General features: G+C 43.0%; 1 protein-coding gene across 1 annotated transcript in view; it reads left to right on the forward strand.

Annotated features, from left to right (window-relative positions):
• The window catches only part of LOC148030584 (protein LAZ1 homolog 2-like), a 267703-nt gene that overhangs the window by 166901 nt on the left and 76808 nt on the right, over nucleotides 1-23994 (forward strand). The window contains exon 8 of the mRNA XM_087686941.1: nucleotides 11505-11744. Within this exon, the coding sequence (XP_087543067.1) occupies nucleotides 11505-11744 (240 nt within the window). The remainder of the gene's footprint in view (nucleotides 1-11504; nucleotides 11745-23994) is intronic.

Genomic DNA, 23994 nt, shown 5'->3' on the forward strand with positions numbered 1-23994 from the left:
TTGTGGTGGTGGTGGTGATTTTGTAGTCTTGATCGATAAACCAAGAAAGGGGGTGGAAGCTTGATTAGACTCCTCATACATGTTTTGTTATGATTTATCAAGTTGTCATATGCTAGCTGTTGTAAAAAGGGTGTATTTGCTGAATTTACATCAAAATCAATGGCAAACAGAGCATTTGAATGACTAGCATTCATTCCTTGAGCCCCATAACTATTCGGGAGTGCAGGTGCAGTACCAAACATGCTACTTTGTGCCCCAAGTATCAAGCCAATGCTGCCATATGTAGGGTTTTGCATATTTCCAACAATACTTGAATACATTGGACCTTGCACACCATGCATTGGTTGCTGCATACCATAGGGATTTGTGCCATATATTCCTGTATGTGGTCCTTGTCCAACCATATCATGAAATATCGTGCTTCCACCAAAATATCCTGGCTACCCCATCATAACATGCATTGTCGGCTGTCCAAAATCCATTGGATTAGCACTTTCATGATAGCCTTGCATTTGCATTCCTTGCCCCGTAGGTACTAACTGTTTTATTTCATTAGCATCTTTGGGAGCTTCAAATGAAGGGTTTGGCATTATCTTTGGTGCATCTTGCTGTCCCCAAGGTGTTGAAGACGATCTTTTTCTTCTTGCCTTTGCTGTCCTTCTTTGGACATTCAAAAATAGGGTAAATTGAGGATACTTCGCCAATTTAGCAAAGAGATTTACTACTGTCGTCATCTGATTCTTGAACTGGTTATAAAATTTTCTTCACTTTGCTAATCATTAACCTCCTTATGCCTTGAAGGCTGTGCTGTGCATCTTGCCCAACAACAACATTTTCAGCTTACTCTCCATGGTTTGAGCCTTGTCCAAGGTTAGATATTGCATTTCCTTCATTTCCATGAGAATTTTCATACTGAGAGGCATCATCATTGCTTGAGTTCATCTCACTGTATGAAGACATTATTGTAATTTCTCAACTAAGAATAAAAATTAGTACTAGCACAAAGCTTTGACTTGCAAACATAAAGCACTATTTATAGCAATTAACAAATTCACAGAACTGAAATGCACACTTTACCATATAATCTTGGATATTGGACACCTTGTTGGCCCCAAAATTGGCGCCCCTTTCGGTATCTATTTAACTTAATTGAAGAAGAAGTTGATGTACAATGAGATTATCCCAATCGCTTTGGTATTTCAACTCTCCTTGCTGTCCAAAATGTCCAGCAAGTCTTCAATCTGATTTGCCCCTTGGTTCAGGTAATCAATCGGCCTTTACACGCTTTGATGGAGATGGAAAATACCCCAAATTCATTGATTTGCTGGTCACTCCATTTGAATTTTACTTTTAAAAAAAAGCTTTAGCCTTGTTGAATTTAAGTCTTGGAGCTTCTAATTTTTGGCACGCTTTCCATGGCTGTTGCTAAACCCTAATTTCTATTGTATATTAGGGTTTACAACAGAGAAACTTGAAATTTCTCAGCCTCTGGTGATCTCAATGCTGTAATCTTCGGAGCAAGGTAGTAGAAAGGCTGGGAGATGAGAAAGAATGCTAAGGAGATAGAAAATTCAAACTTTCTTAGAAAATCATTCCTTTATTATTGTTGCTCTGTCTCAACAGCCTGTAGATGTTGTCACTTCCTGTTGGTTGGTCTTCTCCTAACCTTGGCTGCCTTAGAAGGTGCTCCAATGGCTATAAATCAGACCAACAATATCTCCTCTCTCTCTCTTGGAGGCTGAATACATTTCGCCGTTTTGGGTTTTGGGTGCTACATTATGAAATAATGAGCTTGCACCTGACATGTGCAAGTCATATTATCACATTTGATTAACTTTTAATCAAATGCTAAGCAAAGCAATAAAATTTCACATCCTCATGATATTGACTATTGCTATTATTCACTAATTTGTTGTCGCTAACTGCCACATGGCACATCTACTATTGCGTTTGTATTTGTAGGATGTCACCACGCAATAAAATTTAACATCCTAGATAGATCGTCAGTCGGTGATCTAGAACCCCCAGATCAGGGATCCGCAGGGGGTGCAGATTGGCGAGCGCTCCCACATACAGTGGGCTGGTTGGGAGACTGGCTCGGCTCTTACTATCAGGACATGGCGGGAGGTGTATAGGATGGTGGACGAGGAGGTGTTGTAGCAAGTATCAGGTTGCCAAAGAGGAGTGGAGTTGAGGAGAAGGGAGATAGACGCAACAATATCTCAGGAGTGGCTTGCACCCCCAATATGAGAACCGATAGAGACCGGGGAGGTATGGGCCACTAGGTTTTCACTAGCAGGCATCCCCCTACTGGTGGTAGGTAGAGCGGGCAGCGCTCCACCTGGGATCTGCTTCAGCATACAGGAGGGGGGGCGTCTAGCTCTTGACAGAGGGCAGCAGGATGAGGGGATAGCTATCCTTTCATGGAAGAGGATCCGAGTGATTGGCCTTCAGGGGAAGACATGGCAGCTGGACCCTTTTGTCTTCTGGCAGCTAGGGAGTGGTGTCTCTGGATCTGTGAGGGCAGGCCACTTGATGAGTTGAAGTGGGATTTGGGAGAGTGGCTATGGCTGGCCACTGCGGTCGCCAAGAAGCGACTGAGATTCCTGGAGTACACTGCTAGGATTGACAGACACGTACTGATGCAAGAGGATATAGATTGGGTGTCGTCACGTAGCAGGCATTGGGCGGAGTAGCACATCACAGAGCCTTTCCGACGGACCTTTTGGCACCGCCTATGGAATAGTTGGAGGCCGAGGAGGGTATCGTATTTCTTATGGCTGGTGGCACATGGAGGCTTAGCGGTGGGAAGTTGGGCTTGTCCAAATGCAAAAGGAGGGAGGTTGTATGCACTGCACATAGCAGCACTTGATAACATTCATAAGAGATTTTATTGGAAAGGGATGTGGAGAGATGTTAAAGATTATGTTATGAGTTGTCTTCCGTGTCAACAAAATAAGGATTCCACACTTCTACCTAGTGGTTTGCTTCAACCACTACCTATTCCTCGTGGAAAGTGTACTGATATTAGCATGATTTCATAATGGGATTACTTACAACTAAGCATGGGTGGAATATCATTTATGTGGTGGTAGACTGATTGACTAAATTAGTCCATTTCATTCCAATAAAGGATCAATTTACAGCAAAGCAAGTGGTTGATTAGTTTATGGAATGTGTCTTTAAGCTTCATGGAATGCCAATGAAGATTGTGACTGATAGTGACACCAAGTTTATGGGCAGAAACCCCAAAGCACTGCCTTTGGTCATGTGAGGCGGCGCAGCTCGTGTGGAGAGCAGCATACTGCATCCTTTGCCATATAGCACCCAGCCTTGGATGTATCTCATGGGGGGACTTTTTGTTGGCAGGCAGTCAGCCAAGGCCATCACCTTCTGTATGAGGCTGGGATGCAGGACACAATGTTCATTATTGAGGCAGGGTCGTGTGCAGTGGTCGGTTTGGAGGCTCTACCCACGCGCTAGGTACTAGAGCCTACAACAGACTGCTCTGAGGTATGGGAGATCATAGGGAGTCTTACTGGATGGCATATCTGGAAGGCGCGGTGTCAAGAGGCTTTCGGCGGAGAGAGACTTTTAGCACAGGCGACCTTAATAGAACTCTGGACCTCCATCATCCACTCCCTCCGTGGCCGATGGGATCAGGTGTAAGGGGAGTCTAGGGCTTTCGGCGGAGAGAGACTTGTTGGGTATTTGACTCACGCCTCACTTACGCCTACGCTCATATGGGAGTGTCGGTGATCAGTAGGACACTGGGGCACTTTTTACTCTCGGTAGGAGAGGTTTTTTCCCCCAGACTTATAGTCTTATTGTCGTATGTTCTTATGTGCTCATGTTACACACTTATGGGCACTTAGTGTGTGTCGGATGTGAACATCCCCTACAACCCTAAGGTTTAAAGGTTGTACTTTGTACTTTTTGAACGCACTCTTTCAGTCAATTGTCTTGGGTGTCGTGCTTCACTCTGTCTCTCACTCTCACACTGTCTACTAAATCTCAGCTGCACCTCGATCCTTCCATCTCACATTTGGTATCAGAGCGGTCTGCAGTCTGCAGACTGAAGCTCCCACTGTCTGCAGCCCCCATCAGTTTCCCCCTGTGCCTGCGTGCTTCCAGTGCACCTACAGGAGCCGCCATCTCAGCTGCCTCAGCCCTGCGTCTGCTAAACGTGCACAGGGCGCTTGTCAGTTGCCAGCAGGCCTGGACGTCATCAGTCTTCAGCGCGCCAATGCTGTCCGTCTCAACAGTCGCCCGCTCGTCGTCAGCCTCTAGCGCCAACTCCGCCTTCCTATGGCACGCCACCTATCTCTGCGTCTGTCCGTCAGCCAGCGCGTAAATTCAGTCGGTCGCCTCCAGTCGCCAGCGCCACCCGCCAGTTGCAGCTCGCGTCATCCTGCTCGTCCGCCAACGTGCAGTTTCAGACTCCGCTTTTTGCCTCCAGCACGTTTGCCTGCAAACGTTCGTCAGACGCCAGCGTCGTTAGTCGTCAGGCGCCACTTCAATCGTCAAATTGCGCCCGACTGTCAGTTTGCGCCGCCAGTTTGCAGACGTCCCGACCGCCCGCTTTGACAGCAACTTGCCACACTATCCCGTCAGCCTGCTCCACGTCAGGTACATTTTTTAACAAAAAATTTTATTTTTAGTCCAGAACACAGTTCTGGAAGAGGAGGTTCATACGCGGCAGGCACAGCACAGGATACATGTGTGCGATAAATTTGATGCAAATTTTTGGACTGGATCATCAGAAATTTTGGGGCTTTTGTGTATTTTGAGGACAGTTGCATATGAACTGCTAATACAGTCACAGAAAGACTGTTTTGACAGACATTTTGGCAAAAATTTTGGGGATGTTGATATAATAGTGTTGCTAAGCACTGTTTGCACCTTGGGAAGCGTGCATAAAAAGACAGTTTTTGACAGAGTACGCCCTTGCACATTAATTGCATAAGTGTGTGTGCTGCAATTTTTGGAAATTTGCAGATTTCCAGTCCATACTGCTTTGACATTGGTCATTTGTCTTTGGAAATTTGTCAGCATGGCAAATCAAGGAGGTGATGTCTTTACGTATGTATCTTTACGTATGTATCCAAGGAAGACATATTGGACGGAAGCAACTATTCGCTATGGTCATTCATGATGAAGAATGTATTAGTGGCCAAGAATTTATAGGATTGTGTCAGTGGAGAGGAAACTCGACCGGGAGTTGTAGCTCCCGTTACTCCTCCTCTCCATGGTGCATGTTGACAACGGGGACCTCAGCCACTTCCTCCAAGAACTGCAGCTCAAAAAGCTTGGGATACACGTGATGCACAGGCCTTGTCGTTGATTGCTCTGGCAGTTCAGCGGTCCATCATCCCTCACATTCGTTCGGCATCTTCTTCACGAGATGCATGGTTGACTTTGGAGCATATGTTTGCAGGAAAGAATGAGACTCGAATCTCTTTTTTGAAGAAAGAGTTGGAAACTTTGAAGATGCATGAGGGTGCTTCTATGCAAGATTACTTAAATAAGATTCAGGACTTGAGGGAGCAGCTCATGAATGTAGATGAGTATTTTTCGGATGCACAGTTGATATCCACCACCTTGAATTCCTTACCTCCTTCGTACTTGTCTTTTCATATTGCATTGAATCTCACCATGAGGATTGCTGAGCACCCAACCACTTTTATTCAGCTGGTTAGTTTGCTTCTAGAGGAGGAGCAAACAAGGAAAAATAGTGGTGTGGATGCTATAGGCTCTGAGCAGGCTTTTGTGGCAAGACAGAAAGGCAAAAACAGCAAGGTGAAAAATGCTCCACAGAGTTTTGGCACTTCGGGCACATCGCAGAATCAGACACAAGGGGAGACGCAAGCAAAAAAAGGAAAATGTCATTATTGTAAGCAGCCCGGCCACTATATCACTGAGTGCAGGAAGCACATTGCCAAAGAGAAAAAGTCAGGAATGTCTATTTCTACTACTCCTTCCACTGCTAGTGAGTCCGCGTCCTTTGTTGTGGACAGGGACTATTGTTTTTACACTTGCAGTTATGACATCTCTTGGGCCGATAGAGCACTTAGCTCTACAGAGGATGCTGACACTTGGTTCTTTGACAGTGGTGCTTCTAGACATATCACATCTCGCAGAGATTTGTTTACTTCAGTTAGTACACCTCCCGTTGGGAAATCGGTAGTGTGTGCCAATAATGCATCATACCCTGTTCGTGGTATCGGGGAGATTCAGCTCACAGCCATTGATGGCTCTATTCTCCGCTACAGGATGCTTTGTTTGTGCCTGGAATCAAGAAGAATTTGATTTCTATTTCTTCTTTGGCACGTTGTGGTTTGCAGGTCACATTTGATGATGACCGTTGCATGGTTAGAGATAAAGAACGCATGACTTTGGTCTTGACAGGATCTTTGTGTCATGGTTTATATGAGTTGGATGCTCTTTTAGTAGATCAGACAGCATACTTGACATCCACTCTTACTCCTGCTATGATACAGGTGGAGTTATGGCATGCTTGTTTGGGGCATGTAAACTTTGGTAGCTTGATGCTTTTGCAGCGTACTCAGATGCTGGATGGCTTACCTCTCTTGGAAAGACCTCCTGAGCACTTATGCGAGGATTGCATTTTAGGGAAAATGCATCGTTTCTCATTTTCTCGTGATGTTGCTTTCAGAGCAACAACCAGATTGCAGTTGGTGCATTCAGATGTTTGTGGGCCTGTGCAAACCATATCATTGGGCGGTGGTTATTATTTTGTGACATTCATTGATGACTTTACACGATTTTGCTGGGTCTACTGTTTGAAAAAGAAGTTAGAAGTGTATGATGCATTTTTGGCTTTCAGTGCACTTGTTGAAAAGCAATCTGGATGCAAGATTAAGACTCTCCGTTCGGACCGAGGGGGGGAATACATGTCCTCTATGCTGAATTCCTTTTTGCAATAGAAGGGCATATTCCATCAGTATACTACTGTCTATACTCCACAGCAGAATGGGGTAGCAGAGAGGAAGAATCGGTCACTCATGGAGATGGCCAGATGTATGTTGAAGGCAAAAAGCTTGCCTCATAGTTTTGGAATGGAAGCAGTCATGTGTGCTTCCCATATTTTGAATAGATGCCCTACCAAAGCCTTGAAGACCATCACACCTTTTGAGGCTTGGAACAGTCGTAAACCTTCTGTTGGTCACTTTCGTACCTTTGGGTGTCTTGCCTATGCCCATATTATTCCACAAGTACTTAGAAAAAAGTTGGACAACAAGGCTGTTAAGTGCATTTTTATGGGATATAGCAATGAAAGCAAAGGCTACAGACTCTATGATCCCGTTACAAAGAAGGTTTTTGTCAGCAGGAATGTTGTTTTTGATGAAAAATCAGAATTATCCTTGGCTGGTTTGGACACATATCAAGCTGCCCGTGATGTTTTTGAAGGGCTGCTGCCCATTACTTTTGGTGATTCAGCTGGAGCTTCAGAAAATGAACCCAATGTTCAGTCAGCTGCTCCTATGGAAAGTGCAGAAATTCAGCCATTGGCTAATCGGAACATTCAGCATCATGCTGAAACTCAAATTCAGCAAGAGCTTGCACACAGTCAGGATGCTAGACAGTTACCTAGATGGTATTTGCAGACTATGCAAGATAGTCCTTTGGATGCACCCATGGCTGATGGTACTAGAAGGCAAACTCGTTTGCATGATTCAGCACATACCATGGAGTTTATTATGGGAGCAAATACTTTTGATAATGGAGAGCCTGAATGTTATGAGGATGCACAACACAATGTGCATTGGATGGCAGCAATGTAAGCTGAATTAGATTCTATAACTAAGAATCAAACTTGGGATTTGGTGTCCTTGCCATTTGGAAAGAAAGCCATGGGAACGAAATGGGTCTACAAACTGAAAAGGAAAGCAGATGGATCCATTGATAAATACAAGGCACGGCTTGTAGCTAAAGGCTACGCACAGAAAAAGGGCATTGATTATGAGGAGACATTTGCTAAAACATCCCGTATGACGACCATCAGGTCTATGATTGCTTTGGCTGCACATTATGGTTGGACAGTGCATCAGCTAGATATCAATACTGCATTTTTACATGGGGAACTTCAGGAGGAAGTTTATGTACAGCAGCCCATTGGTTTTGCAGTTGAAGGCTCAGAACATTTGGTATGCAAGCTCAAAAAGGCACTATATGGTTTAAAACAAGCTCCTAGAGCTTGATATGCAAAAATAGATGCTTTCTTTCTTGGTCAGGGGTTTCTAAACAGCTCATCTGAATCTACCCTTTACGTATGTAAAGAAGGGGGATCTATGCTGATTATATGTCTTTATGTTGATGGCCTTTTGCTCACTGGAACACATGCTGATCAGATTTCAGCATTCAAACAAAATTTGCAGCAAACTTTTGACATGTCTGACTTAGGAGTTTTGCATTACTACTTGGGCATCCAGTTCATACATGATGCTCGAGGTATTGGACTATCACAGTCAAGGTATATTGGGCAGCTTCTTGAGAAGTTTGGCTTACAGGATTGCAAGCCAGTTTGTACTCCCATGGAACTTGGACTGAAACTGTCATTACATGATGACAGCGATTTGTTTGATATACATACATATGCTCTTGCAGTTGGATGTCTTATCTATCTATGCAACACTAGGCCGGACATACAATTTGCAGTTTCAGCTTTGAACAGGTATATGCATCAGCCACGTATGTCACATTGGCAAGCCGTCAAGCGTGTTTTTCGCTACTTGCAGGGTACTTGATCTCTTGGGTTGCTTTATGCCAAGGGGGGACCACTGCAATTACATGCTTACAGTGATTCTGATTGGGCTAGTGATTATGATACGCGTCACTCCACTAGTGGCAATTGTTTCTTTCTTGGCTCTTCTTGCATTTCTTGGCTTAGCAAGAAACAATCCACTGTTGCCACATCGTCATGTGAAGCTGAATACAAGGCAGCTTTCACTACCACAGTTGAATGCATATGGCTTAGATGCTTGCTAGCTGATTTGGATGTATCTGTTAACGGAGCCTACTCCTTTGTTCACTGACAGTCAGAGTGCCATTGCAGTGGCACGGAACCAAGTGTTTCATGCTCGCACGAAACACATTGAGATCCATTATCACTTTGTCAGAGAGAGGCTACGTGCAGGTGATATCAGCCTTGTCTATTGTCCTACCACCAGTAATGTGGCAGACATCTTCACCAAAGCTCTTCCTCGTGACAAATTTGAAGCATTTTGCGATGCTTTAAATTTGATATCCTTTGGTGGTAGATGATCCTTGTACTCTTGATCACTCTTCACTCCAGGGGGGTTTGTTGGGTATTTGACTCATGCCTCACTTATAACTACGCTCATATGGGAGTGTCGGTGATCAGTAGGACACTAGGGCACTTTTTACTCTCGGTAGGAGAGGTTTTTTCCCCCAGACTTATAGTCTTATTGTCGTATGTTCTTACGTGCTCATGTTACACACTTATGGGCACTTAGTGTGTGTCGGGTGTGAACACTCCCTACAACCCTAAGGTTTAAGGGTTGTACTTTGTACTTTCTGAACACACTAACGTTAATATAACTTTCTTTCTTTCTTTCTTGGGTGTCGTGCTTCACTCTATCTCTCACTCTCACACTGTCTACTGAATCTCAGCTGCACCTCGATCCTTCCATCTCACAAGACTTTCAGCACAGGCGACCTTAGTAAAACTCTGGACCTCCATCATCCACTCCCTCTACGGCCGATGGGATCAGGTGCAGGGTGAGTCCAGGGCTCGTCAGGAGCTCTGTTGTCATTTCATGCGCACTTGGGGCGGCCAGGACGTGTTTTTCGTGATGCATGTAGGCAGCCCCAGATGGCGGTACACCCCCCCTCCATGGCTTCTTGCCCCCATCCCCCGTAGACCGCCTTGAGAGGCTTATACACATGATGTATTTTTTACTTTGCATAAGCTCTAGCTAGTCTGTTGAGCATGAGCAATCCGCTGTAATCAGTCTTTTTGAGTAATATAATCAGCCACATTTTACGTGGAAAAAAAATATAAAATTCACATCCTTGTGATATTGACTGCTATTGTTGTTCATTGATTTGCCATCGCCAACTGCAACATGGTACATCTACTACTGTGTTTGTACTTGCAAAATTTCCTACGTTTGTTGCAGTAGACTATCATATAGCCTACCTCGTCATCTGTTTGATTTGCATGTTTTGGCAAGCTACTGCATAGGGTGCCTTATCATGAGCTGTTTGATGTGTTGTGTGTTTTTGTCTCTTCTCTGAGCATCCATTATTTGCTGCATTTGCTGTTGTTTGACATCTTGGAGGCTGCCTTGCTGCAATCTAGAATCCATCAGGAGTACAACACACTCTCTAGCTCATTACCTCTGCCTCGGTCGTCAAGACATGAGAGTTTGGGATACAATTCTCATTCCTTGCATGGTTTGTTTGCTACATGAGCACTGTATATTCAGTATTTATTTTTTCATTCAGATCTTCATTGTGTTCATTGTCTTTGAGTTACCCTAACCTTATCTGTGTTCTTTTGAGTTTATGCTTTGTCATAGGTTGTCATTTATGTTTCTATGTTACGGTATTTCTTCACAGGTCATGCAAGTAGTTAGCATACATGTATTTCACCCCGGAAGTTGCGTCCACGGAACATGTCGTACTACAAGGACCACTTCATGAAGACTACAATGGATGGCTTCATTGAGAGACCTAGATATTCTAGATGTATACATGCCATATGAGATGCGTGTACCCATTAGCCAGATCAAGGTATCCTCTCATGAGCTTGAGACTAGGAGGGCAGCCCATATTCCCAGGGTTTAGCAAATATACAAATTATGGTAGGAGGAGTTGGAGAGTGAGGAGCACTACATGTGCAAATGTAGAGCCTATAGTGCAATCCAAGCTAGATACCCCACGCTATTTGGAGGAGGCACCTCCCTTCGACTAGTAATGGAGTCCCCAGATGAGCACCACTTAGGGTAATTCCTGGTCTAGATTTAGAGCCTCCGCACATCATTACTAGATCTTGGCACTATACAGAGAGAGGGACATTAGTCATAGCTCACCAATTTCTTCCAAACAGTGACTAGACGGACGGCACCTACACAGAGAGAAGTGCCAATCCAGAGGTGAGATCAGAGCAGCACGCTGACCATGGATAGTAAGGTACTACATGCAGATGCTACATCAAAAAGATGAGGGAGATCCGCTAGTGACATGAGTAGCACATGACAAAGCTGAGAGCTTACTCCAAATGCCACCCCTGTACTTTGTTAATCCGCCAGCTTTCTGTCTCCAAACAACTGCGATGATGAAGACTGATTTTTAAATTCAATGCTACTTTCCTCTTTATCTCTGGATAGGGCATGGTTTTAAGTGGGTGATGATGCACATGCAGCTACATTGACATGGTTGTGCTACGTTAATCCGTTAGGTTTATGTACTTTAATACATGAAGTAGGTGATTTTGTGAGTTTGAATATTTTATGCAGATGGCAATTGCAGCAATAGTGCACACCTGTATATTTCCTGCTACTCCATACCAATGTCTCCATCATTTAAAGCATGCAAAAGAATCTGTCACCTCTGATACACCTTCTAAACAGCCATTTTTGGAGATTGATGAGGTAGAGTATGATGAACATTCTTATAAGAGGACAGTGGATGCTGATGCTTATGGAACAAGCATAAAGGAAAGCATTCAAGATGTGGTGCTTGGTGGTGGTGAAATGGTATGCACTCTACTTTGATTGCCTACTTCTGGCTGAACATAAGGAGTGTCTTATTTTTTATAAACATTTGTAGGGGATAAAATCAACTTTCTTAGTAGGTTTAAGCACTATGTTTTGTGACTACTTTTCCTACCTTCATCTACATATGATGATTTTCTGTTACTTGTACTATTTGCATTTATCCAATATTCACATGATCAAAGCTCAAGATTTGCAGTTGTGAACAGAACACCAAGCATCGTGCAAGCTGGAGAACTCAAAAGATCAACGTTAGGCCATTGTGAAGTAATCTCAAGCCACTCAGAAAAGTTAGGATGAAGAGCTGTGATATGCAAGATGATTATCGGATAACAAAGAGTAAGAGATACCTGGGGTACTCATGGTCAACTAGCCCGAACAATCAAAAGAAAAGGTTCAAAAGTCCAATTGGTAGCTAAGCGCCTAGAAATGGGATCAATCAATGACAAGAGTGTGAATATTTAAAATGGCCAGGCGTCGTCCCAAAATGGCAGAATTGGTGCAGTTTGGCATAGTCAACATAATAACAACAGTTCATAGCAATAAACAACATCATGGCGGCACCTGTCCAAAAAAAAACACAAAGAGCATGGCTGGAGTAGATGGTTGACTGCATAGAAAGGCTGAGGAAGTAGTTGCAGCATATATGAAGCAGGAAAGGCAGAAGTTTCAGCTCGACTGTTCAGAAATGGAGCTCATCCACACAAAATGCATCATATATAGCAGGTTGCCTAAGTCAATTGATAATGTCAACAGTAAAACAGAATCATTGACAGCCCGTCAAACAGTAGTCCAGCCTGGAGAACGTCTATCGCAGCAAGAATAGGAAGAAGAACACAGCACCAAAAGCAGCAGCACTGATCATCTGATACAATGTGAGAATGAGCAATGGATAACAATTGCTGAACACCAAGAAGAATGTGCTGTGTTCGTATGGGCCGCTAGGTTTTCACCAGCAAGTATCCCCCTCTACAAGTTGGCAGGTAGAGTGGGCGGCACTCCACTTGTTGGGACCTTTTTCATTGTGCAGGAGGGGGGGCGTTTGGCTCTTGACAGAGGGCAGCAGGACGAGGTGATAGTTGTCCTTTCATGGAGGAGGATCCCGGTGATTGGCCTTCATGGGAAGTCATGGCGGCTCGACCCTTTTGTTTTTTGGGAGGAGCTCAGCGAGTGGCGCCTTTGGATTTGGGAGGGCAGGCCACTTGATGAGCTGGAGTGGGATATGGGAGAGTGGCTATGGCAAGCCACTGCGGTCGCCAAGAAGCCACCGAGGTTCGTGAAGTACACTGCTAGGATTGGCAGACACGTATTAGTATAGGAGGACATGGATTGGGCGCCGTCATGTAGCAGGCACTGGGCGGAGTACAGCATCACGGAGCATTTTGGACCTTCTGGCACGGCCTATGGGATAGCTGGAGGCCAAGAAGGGTATCGTATTTCTTATGGTTGGTGGCACATGGAGGCTTGGCAGTGGGAAGTTGGTTTGCCCAGATGTAGGAGGAGGGAGGTTGTAAGCGTTGCACACAGTAGCCTCTGGAAACCCCAAAGCACTGCCTTTGGTTGTGTGAGGCGGTGCAGCTCGTGTGGAGAGGAGCATGCCGCATCCTTCGCCATATCGCAGCCTTGGATGTATCTCATGGGGAGCTTTCTGCTAGCAGGCAGTCAGCGAGGGCCGTCACCTTCTGTATGAGGCTGGGATGCAGGACGCGATATTCATTATCGAGGCAGGGTCGTGTGCAATGGTGTCGGTTTGGAGGCTCTATCCATCCGCCAGGTACTGGAGCCCACAGCAGACCGCTTTGAGGTATGGGAGATCATAGGGAGTCTTACTGGATGGCATATTTGGAAGGCGCGGTGTCAGGAGGCTTTTGGCGGAGAGACTTTCTATATAGGCAATCTTAGTAGAGCTTTGGACCTCCATCATCCACTCGCTTTGCAGCCACGGGATTACCAAGTGCAGGGCGAGTCCAGGGTTTGTCAAGAGCTTTGTTGTCATTTCATGCGCACTTGGGGCGGCCAGTACCTGTTTTTCGTGATGCAAGCATGCAGCCCTAGGTGGCAAAACACCCCCTCTCCATGGCTTCTTGCCCCCATCCCCCCTAGATCGCCCTGAGAGGCTTGTACATTTGATATATGTGTGACTCTGCATCAGCTGCAGCTAGTCTGTTGAGCATGAGCAGTTCCTTGTATTCAGGGTTTAATGTGAAGTAATATAATCAGCCACATTTTATTTGCAAAAAAAAAAGCATTTCTTGTGTTCATGCTGGCCATCTCTTGGTTGTAAGCTCCATCAAAGTTGGATGGAGAAAAAGGAGCTTTGTTAGCTTCATTGCATTTGCATTTTCATTTCCAGCTTTGTCAGTCAGTTTGTAGGTGTGTTCACACCTTCAGGGCTGAGTGCCTTGCAGTTTTGACACATGGCAGGTTGGGCAGTGTTTATTTCAGACAGATGGGCCAGTTTTTATGGCTAGCAGCAGCTCAGCCAGCATTTTTCCCTCCATAACTATTGGACTGCCAGTTTTGGCACCTTCAGCTATTTATAGCCGCCACCCTAACCAGCTTGTACACACTCCAGTTGCCAGCATTCAGTTTCCAGTCTCCCATTCATCTTTTGTCTGCTCATTCTGGCACCCTCATTGACTCATAGAAGGTGTGTAATGTTCAGCATTCCTTTTCAAATCGGTTCAGTCCTCTTCATTCATTCTCTATGTTTTTTCTTGTCTCTTTCACCCCACTTCTCTCCCTGTGGCTGTGATTGTCTTCCATTGCACACTCACTGGAGCTGCCTTGAAGAGGAAACTACACTGGGAAGACCAAGGAGGTCAGAGTTTGGAGTTCTGAATGAGAACAAAGATCACAGCATGCTTCAGACTGTGTGATTGGGCACCATCCTCACCCCTCTCCCTTCATGTTTTTATCCTCGGAGTCACTGAGGGACCTAGCCTTGCTATTATTGCACCATCCACGCAAGTGCCTATGCTTCCCTCTTCCCTAAGAAAGTGCATTTGGATGCTTTTAACTACTCCCTTTGGTCATGAAAAGTGGAGTGCATCCTTGATAAGTTCAATGTATGTGACTTTGTTGCCACCCCCATCCACTATCCTCAAGTGGAACTGCATATTACTTCTACAATTAATCAAGCACCCTTGGGGATTGGCTCAAGTCTTGGGCCCATTCCGTTCTCTTCATAAGCTATCATGATTGAGTCCTTCTGCATGTGAGAAGAACTTGCTCTATGGTTGAAGTGTGGCCTTGGTTGGCATCCCTTTACCAAGTCTATACCTTGCCTACCTCATGACACTAAGATGAGGTTACATCAGATATCTGTGGCTAACTCCTTGACTATCAAGGAGCACATTAACAATATGGAGGAGATTCCAGATTAGTTAACATCCCTTGGCAAGTAGGCTTCTTTTTAAGACATGTTTGTGGCACTCTTGTCACAGCTATCATCTCCAAAATATGATATCTTTTGTACTACCCTCCTCACCTCTAGAATGCGGGATACCTTCAGTTTGGTGGAACTTGTGCCCATGGTCTTGGAGCAGGATACGTGTCATAAGGAGACTAATACCAATGGAGCTGGAATCGCTATTCATGCTTTTGTGTTAGCCCTATATAATGTCCTATTTTTGCATAATTATATGGCATCCTGTCTAACAAATTTTCATGCAATGTCATTTTAGGGTCCAAAACAATGTAACATGGCATTGTTATTAGCCAGTCAAGAAATCACAACTCAACAAGTCTTCCACATTTGTATGATTGTGCAAGAAGTATAGAAGCCTTTATTGGAATTTGTAAAGCCGCATTTCCATGGTTCAAAGATATGTAATTCAATTTTTATAAATAAAAAACAAAAGGGATTGGAGGAGTTGTGGGAAGGTGGGTGGTTGGACGGTTATACATCTTTCCTCTCGCACACGTCTTGCTCTCTCTTGGCCACTTCTTGGAATATCTCTCTTTAGGTCCATAATTCTTCCATGGACTGATTGAGTTAGGGTGAGGAAGAAGAGCCACCAGATTTATGGTGGTGAGGCTTTTTGTGGGGTGGTAAGAGGCTGAAAGAGGGTTTGTTTTGCTACACGTTTCTTGTTTCCTTGGGTAGATGGCAGCATTTGCGAGCCTAATACTTTACTTCCAAGGGAGTCCACATTGCTTGTCAAAGATTCACCATTCTCGGTCCTGTGTTAGGACCTTGGCTCTACTCAAAGATCTCTCAAGAGGTCCAACATTGTAGTAAGAGCTTCAATTTTCATGCATATTAATGTCCAAACCGACAAATCTAAGGAGATTGAAGATGTTGGAGAGCAAGAGTGACATGATAGTTCGCATTCTCCATCCAAATATAAGGAAGAAGAATAACCTTTGCATGGCTAATGCCAATATCCCATCTCCTCATTGGACACCTCCAAAATCACTTTCATTCTCTCGCTCTCCCAACTACCTCGACAACCTAAGGCCTTTTTCTCCATGCACCCTACTAGATCCTCGTCATTGTTCTCCATGCCAAAACTTGCAATGTACATATGGTCGCCTTTCTCCCCCAATATTTCTTCTCCTTTGCACTGAAAATTTAAAAAGAGAAAAAACAACCCTAAGTTTACCTTGTCATGTAGGAAGCGACCCTCTCCAACCCTTCAATCCACACATTAATAAGGATATAAAGACTTTGTGAAAGTAAGTGAAAAAAAATACAACACTCCTACAGTTTGAAGCTACTGAGAGGAGCACGTGAATGTTATATCTATTGTGAGGATGATCTTCAAGGCTTTATCTTGTGGTGGGAATCTTGCCATGGGGTTTTTGTGCTTCAATGATGGGTGTTCTCATTGCTTTTTGCGCAAAGAATTATGGCCTACTTGTGTCGTTACAAAAGATATTTTGTCTTGCTCTTTTAAACTTGATAAAGAGAAAGTAAAGTTTTGTGATAAGGATTGGGGTGGGTACTTATTGATATGGAAGGTTATTGTGGCTTAATTCAAGATATTTTGAAGCTTAACTTCAGACGATTCTTTACATATGTACTGGATGTGAAGTGGTTTAAAGAAGTGGTAACAAATGGTGAGCATTGCACAATCAGACGTCATCCAAGTGGTTTTGTAATCATTGACTCTACAAAATTTCACCAAAACAAGAATGACACATTAGTACTACCTCAACAATGCAAGCAGGTATATATGTAAAAGCTAATTTTTTTTAATGTATGCATGTGATACATATACACAATATAATAAGTATTTAAGTTTCTTGCTTTTGTTTTTCAAATACAGATTGTGTATCATCCAATGGTAAACAATAACCGATGGTGGTATGTCATCCCTATATCTAATCGTTCAAAACCAATATATGGTAATATTACCGATATAGAGATAGCAGATGACAATCCAACAATTAATGATGATGTACATGATGACACCATAATAGATGATATGCGTGATATAGTACAAGATGAACCTCGTGAGGATGTTCAAGGAACCGCAGAAGAGGACAATAATGTGGTTGATAATGATGAAGTTGTTGAGCAATATAGCAATACATCTGATAGTGGGATAGACTTATTTGTTTCGTTACCTCTTGGTGACATAGACCTAGAAGTAGATAGTTTAGCAAGGACTGATGTCATTGAAGATGAGATTGATCATTCACTCTAACATACTTAATTCGCTTAATGATTCAATGTGTATTCTTAATTCTATGGAAAATATCATACGCACATGTGCATACTTAAGAATCAATAGTCAAGTTTAAAGCTCTCTTGAATTTTTCATAATAAAAATGAAGTATTTTTTATCTTTTTCAAGTAGAGAAATTACGAGATACATGCAATGCTTGCTACTAATGTTTTATAGTCATTAAAGTTCAAAATAATATAATGTGGCATTGTTATTAGCAAGTCAAAAAACTATGGTTGAACAAGTCTTCCACATTTGTATGAGTATGCAAGAAGCTTATGAACCTTTATTTTAAAGCCTCATTTGAGAGGTTCAAAGATATATAATTCAATTTTTATAAATAAACTAAAGAGTTTTGAGGAGTCGTGGGAAGGTGGGTGGTTGGAGAGGTTATATCTCCTTCCTCTCTCAAATGTCTCGCTCTCTCTCGTCGGCCACTTCTTGCAATCTCTCTTTAGGTATGTAATTCTTCCATGGATTGTTTGAGTGAGGGTGAGGAAGCAGAGCCACTAGATCTATGGTTGTGAGGATTTTTGTGTGGTGTTAACAGGATGAAAGAAGACTTGTTTTGCTACACTTTTCTTGTTTCTTTGAGTAGATGGCATCATCTGCAACTATAATACTTTGCTTCCAAGGGAGTGTATGTTGCTTGTTAAAAGTTCACCATTTGGGATTGGAGGTAATCAGGAGCAAAAGAAAGGCAAGGTAAAAAAGAAAGAGTAGAAGAAGAAAAAGGATGAGAAGTCCAAGGGCCACCTAAAGAAACACAACCATCCAAAAGAGAAGTGTTGGAAGTAGTACTCTCATCTTTGGCTTGAGCAAAGGATAGCACAAAAGACTCAAAGGCCATGCTAGCTGCAACTACAGAATCCATATTTGTCCACCTCCATGAGATGGAAGATATCACTTTAGTTTTTTCTTTAGAGAAGCCTTGGTTTTGCGAATAGTAGCACATCCTCTGATATGACTTACTATCATGATTGGATCCATGCTCTCCATGATAAAGGAGCAACGTCACCATCACTGACACTTCATCAATGCCGTGTTCGAGGTGTGGGCATGAGTTCACTTCTTGATAAATATGATTGATGAACCAAAGTCCTGTACATTCTAGATTTGGGCTTTGATTTCAACTAGGAGGTAGTGATTGTTGGGGATACTGTCATTGGAGATGTTCTGTGGACAAGTATCTATGAGGCTGGGCTTTAGAAGGTCATAATCCGTTCTGTCATCTCTTCATCAACATTTGGGCTACTTTGGCATGCCCATTATGGGCAACTTAACTTCAATTCCATACATCAAGCATGATGGAAGAAGCTTGTTGAAGGCTTATCGAACTTTTTGTTCCGAAATTCCCCCCTTATGCCCTAGCTGGTTGAGGGACGAACAACATTGCATGCCTTTTCCTAAGGTGGCTACCAGACAGGCATCTACTCCTTTGGAGCTAGTTAATACCAACTTGTGTAACCCTATCAAGACAGCTTCCTCAAGGAAATCCAAATACTTTGTGCTATTGATTGACGACTTCTCTAGATATATTTGGTCTTATTTTGTGGAACTAAATGATACCTTGATTTTTTAAAGGTAGGGTACGATAAAAGTATGTTACTCTACCCTAAAAGCAACTTAAAATCCAATTCTTTTTTACAAAATAACATAGAGATATTGTTTGAATCTCAAATATCTAATCCCATGGGAGAATCATTCTAGTGTAAGAAGCATTTAGCTCATCCCAAAGTGTGGTTCGGACAAGAGAAGAAGCATCCATTAAGTTGGTACCTTATGGTACTAATATGTAAGGTACGGTACCTAAAGTACCGTATAGTATGAACCCTTTCGTATGTGGTACTAGTGCAAGTATGTTTGTAGCTAAAATTCATGTTGTCACCAACCGTTATGTTACATGATATGACTCCATGTTAGGCTTTCTTCAGATAGAAGGCTTCTATTGCCCACTTCTGCATTTCTAGATGAGATGCCTATGTCCATATTGATAAGAAAGAGAGGGGGAAACTTAATGCCAAGTCCAAGCGGCATGTATTTGTTGGTTACACTTATGTAACCAAAGGTTACAGACTTTGTAATCACTCCCTTTGCTGCTGTCCATCATCATTCAGAGTCTTTTTCCACATATCCCTGCTTGGAGGATTACATTTTGCTCCCTCCACAAAGCATCTTCATCCACAAATATTGTTGATTCATTAGCCAAGACAGTGCTGTCAACTCCAAATTCTGATTGGTATCATCAACTTGGCTTTGATCACCTCAGTGCCAGTTCTTCACACACAGAATTTTGAGGCCATAGTGTTTATTGTACGCATTCGATTTTCCAAATGATGCAATGGAGCGATAACCAATCATATGATAAGGTTGGTTGTACGAATCATATGAGAAAGCACAAACTGATAAGACAAAACAAGGCTAGAGATCAAGGCAGAGGTTATGAGTTGGAGAGTGTGTTATGCTTTGAACATATCCCAAAACATAGCAAGGCAATCTTTATGTGTCAAACAACAAGAAACACAGCTAAAGAGGTAGGATGTGGTGCAAATAGGCAGTGAGGAGAGAGAGAGACCAAAAACGCATGTACTTAAGGGGAGAGAAATTGGGCGACAACTAGAAGCAATAGACAATTGTATAGGAACTGTAGGCGACAACTAGAGGGCATAGAAACTCAACAAACGTAGGTTTTGGACAATGGCAAGTGTTTGAGTAATGGTGACATGTCCAGTCGATGATGTGAGCAGCAAACACAAGCATCAGCCAGTAGGGTGACAACTCTAGACTACATGCGATAACTCACAGGTGGGGTCAAAGAGTGGAATCGGACACCAAATGGTAGCAAGCAACAATGGGAAGCTCTAAGTGTGATGTTCTTTGTGAACGGGATATGGGCAGAAGAGATATGGCTCTTGAAACCTGCAAAAATGAGATTAAGGGAGAGTGGCGGGTTGCATGCCTATTTATAGAAAGTTTGGGGCACTCAAAGTAGGGTTTTGCATGTTGGACACACTCTCTAGGATCGTGTTTCTGTTTAAAATGAAAAGGTTTCTTTATTAATTAAGGGTGTTTTGGGACTGTTTTAAGTCAAGCAAATGCAATTTTAGCTCAACATCCCCTCTTAGGCCCAAAACTAAGCCATGATAAATAAGCCCTTGTGTTTATATTTCTTTTATCCCAAGTCATGCCACCCCAAAGTAGCTAGGACATTGGGCAAAGGGTGCACGTCGGCTATCTACTAGTGATTTATCTAGACTATAGAGGTGATGGTTATCTTACCAAGGAAACCCAAGCGATCATCTCAGAGAGTCTAGAACATTGGATCAAGGGTGCTTGTCGGTTGTGCAGGGGCCTATGAGTCTTGTAAAGGCCAATGGAATCAACAATGGACTATCTTTAAAAAATATATATTATAAAAGGGATTTGTTTTAGTTCTATCACAAGACTTAGTATTAAGTGATTGTTTCAAATCAATGTTTGTCCCATTGAGTCACTGTGTCCCGAAGTATAGGAAATGAGAATGAATAGCTCCACTACCTTCATAAAACGAGCAAAATAATCCACACACAAGTAGAATAAGTGTTTGGGGATTACCTAAGAATATCTGTGTGGCAATCATATGGAGAATATGTGGAGAGAAAAGTACGATAGACGTGGAAGCAAGCAAGACGAGCAAAGCCAGTATACAAGCGTACGAAAAAGACTACCTTTGGAGACTGCCATGTACAATGCCATGAGTATGGTGAATCCATAGTTAACCACTCCAAGGGTGGCCAAAAAGGGATAAATGCGCAGAGATGTATGTTTACGTGCACAAAAGTTCAATACACAGGGTAATGCAAAGGACAATGCAAGGTTGCATGTTCATATAGAAGGTGATACAACGCTTCCACTTGGACAGTGCCTTTGCAGGGGAATCGTTCACTTGCCCAAGCGCCCTTTTATAAACATTTCATCCTGACAGTGTCAATGAAGTTATAAATATCCATAATATACTATACAAAGTAAATAAATGTCTAAGAGTGAAAAAAAATTTAAGCATCATTACTGCCACTATTAAGAGAACGAAAGCATTCTCCCCTCAAACTGGATGGAGAAGTAAGAGAGAACCACCCTCTCCTCGTCAATCTGAAGAAGTAAAGGAGGGTATATCTAAGCTGATCCGTGGTAGAAGCTACTATAGAACCAGCATGTTAATTTGTTGATCGCCTTGATCAAAATATATGCAAATTTATCACTGGATAGCACAAACTCTAGGTAAATAATACCTAGCTCAAGTTGCTCTTGGGTGAAGTGAAAATGAACTACCATGTGCCATGTACGAGAGGTGAGGTGAGGATTGCCCATAAGGGCAATGGAAATCTCATTGTTGCTATAGAGAATTGTATGCATCTCACAAGGAAGCTAAACTGTGGCCAACAAGTTTCTTAGATAAATGGCCTCTGTAGTACCATGGAAGAAAGCTCGATACTTTGCCTCAGCCGTGAAAGCTACCACTATCTCCTACTTACGGTTGGCCCAAGAGACATGTGTTGTGCCCAAGGTGTGGAGGTAGCCTTCATACAAACAAGTGTTAGGATTCCTTGCCTAGTCAGAATCAATGTATCCCTACAAGCATAAACTATTACCATGAGTTAGTTCATAATTATAGGTACACCTTAAATATCTTAATACACAAAGACAAGCAATCCAATGAGACATTCTTGGTACATTTAAATACTAATTAAGCAAACTAACAAAGTATACAAAATTTTGCATAGTATGAATCAACCAAAGCAATTTTTCTACAATAGAATGATAGGTGTGAGCATCGAAAGGTTGACTTGATGTATCCTTGTACAGATGGATAGTGGGATTAGGAGGTGTGGCCATTGACTGTATTTGATCAGTGCAATATTGTTTCACTAACAATAGTGTGTACATTTGCTAGGACAACAGAAAGATACTTCTATTGGATTGAACGATCTCCATCCCCAAGAAATAATACAACAAACCTAAGTTGGTCATCTCGAATGTAGCACAAAATTTTGCCTTGATTTTTGCAATTGCCACAAAATTTTAGCTAGTGCGAAGTTTTTCATCAACGCACAACAAGATATAGCTGTCCCCCGCATTAGTGATGCACATATATAGATTTGTATCATAAGGGGTATAATGATATCCATGAGTCCATAAGAACTCGTCTATCCTATGGTACCAAGACCTCGGTGCTTGCTTCAACCCATAAAGAGCTTTTCACAAACGAAAGACGTTATCATTCGGGTCAGCAGAAGTAAAGCTAGGAGGTCTCTCCACATAGATTTTCTTCTCCAAATAACCGTTTACGAAGGCACTCTTGACATCCATTTGATAGATCAATCAACCATGGTAAGCGACAAGCACAACCAACAAATGAAATGATGTAAATCGAGCGACAGGTGCAACGGTTTCCTGATTAGCTTGGTCCTAAAAATCCATCGTCCAGATGACAGGCTTGTAACGAGGATGATCCAGCAAGGCTTAAGCCCCATTTTGGTCAATACTAACCAGTTCGTTCACTCATGCCACAAAGGGTCCTAAAGAGCTTCTTGCCTACTATCTGGCTCGAAATGTATAATGTTTTTTTTTTTCCAAGAAAAGAGAATTCTATTAATAACATCCGGAGAAAGTCCCCCTAAGCTAAATACAAAGTACAGGAAACTCTATGAAGAGTAACTGAGTACATCAAAGGTACAATGGTTGTGTAAACAACCAATCTAGTGGGCTAAAGTGCCAAACCATCTGAGGGATATTGTGAAAGAAGGTGTCTGAATCCCAAATCCTCAGGAAAGCCTCTTTTTTCTTCCTCATCCTCTCAGAGCTGCCCTGCAACCTCTCCCATCTTCAACGGAGAGTATGGACTATCTCTGCGCAAATCCTCGATAAAGACTCCCCAATGGGTATATCCTCAAGATCAATGACTTTGGCTAAATCTTGCAGTCCAAATATACCAAGCTATAATGTTGGAAATCAGCTCCCATCTGTGACAATGCCCCGGAGTCCACTGTGTTTATGAGTAGTCTGGGGTAGGGATCCTGCTCAGATGCTATCCAATGATGAGAAAAGAAATGCTCCTATGAGTGTCCTCATAGCCGCATGCTGGACCTCTGTGTGTGACCCAAGCTACAGCTCCCCATGTCGCCACCATGGACTCTATTGTACCATGGAATACTATCCTAAGAGCTCTCCTCCAAATGGCTCACCACATCGCGTGCAAGCCACTGGGTCCCTGCCATATCCAAGCCAAGTGCCAACTGCTAAACTCCTATGGGCTAGAAGCCATAGAAAGAGAGATATCTTCCTGGGCTTGAAGCTGTCATGTAGCCGCCTCCAAAAGTCGTATAGGAACTCATTTGAGACTCCCTCTCTATGCCAATGAAGGATGGCTGTAGGTTGTGCTCTAATCTTGCTCATGTGTATCCTCCGTCCCAATCTAGTAGTGTAGCCAAAAAAGGGGATGTCAGATGGCCTATCAAGGAAGGGATCCCTCCACACCCACTCTCCTAGATCCCACTGAAGTCTCTGTAGAGGCCTCCTCT

The sequence above is a fragment of the Lygodium microphyllum genome, chromosome 10, assembly GCF_053477565.2.
Source record: "Lygodium microphyllum isolate KBCC chromosome 10, Lygodium_microphyllum_v1.1.10, whole genome shotgun sequence".
Lineage (NCBI taxonomy): Eukaryota > Viridiplantae > Streptophyta > Polypodiopsida > Schizaeales > Lygodiaceae > Lygodium > Lygodium microphyllum.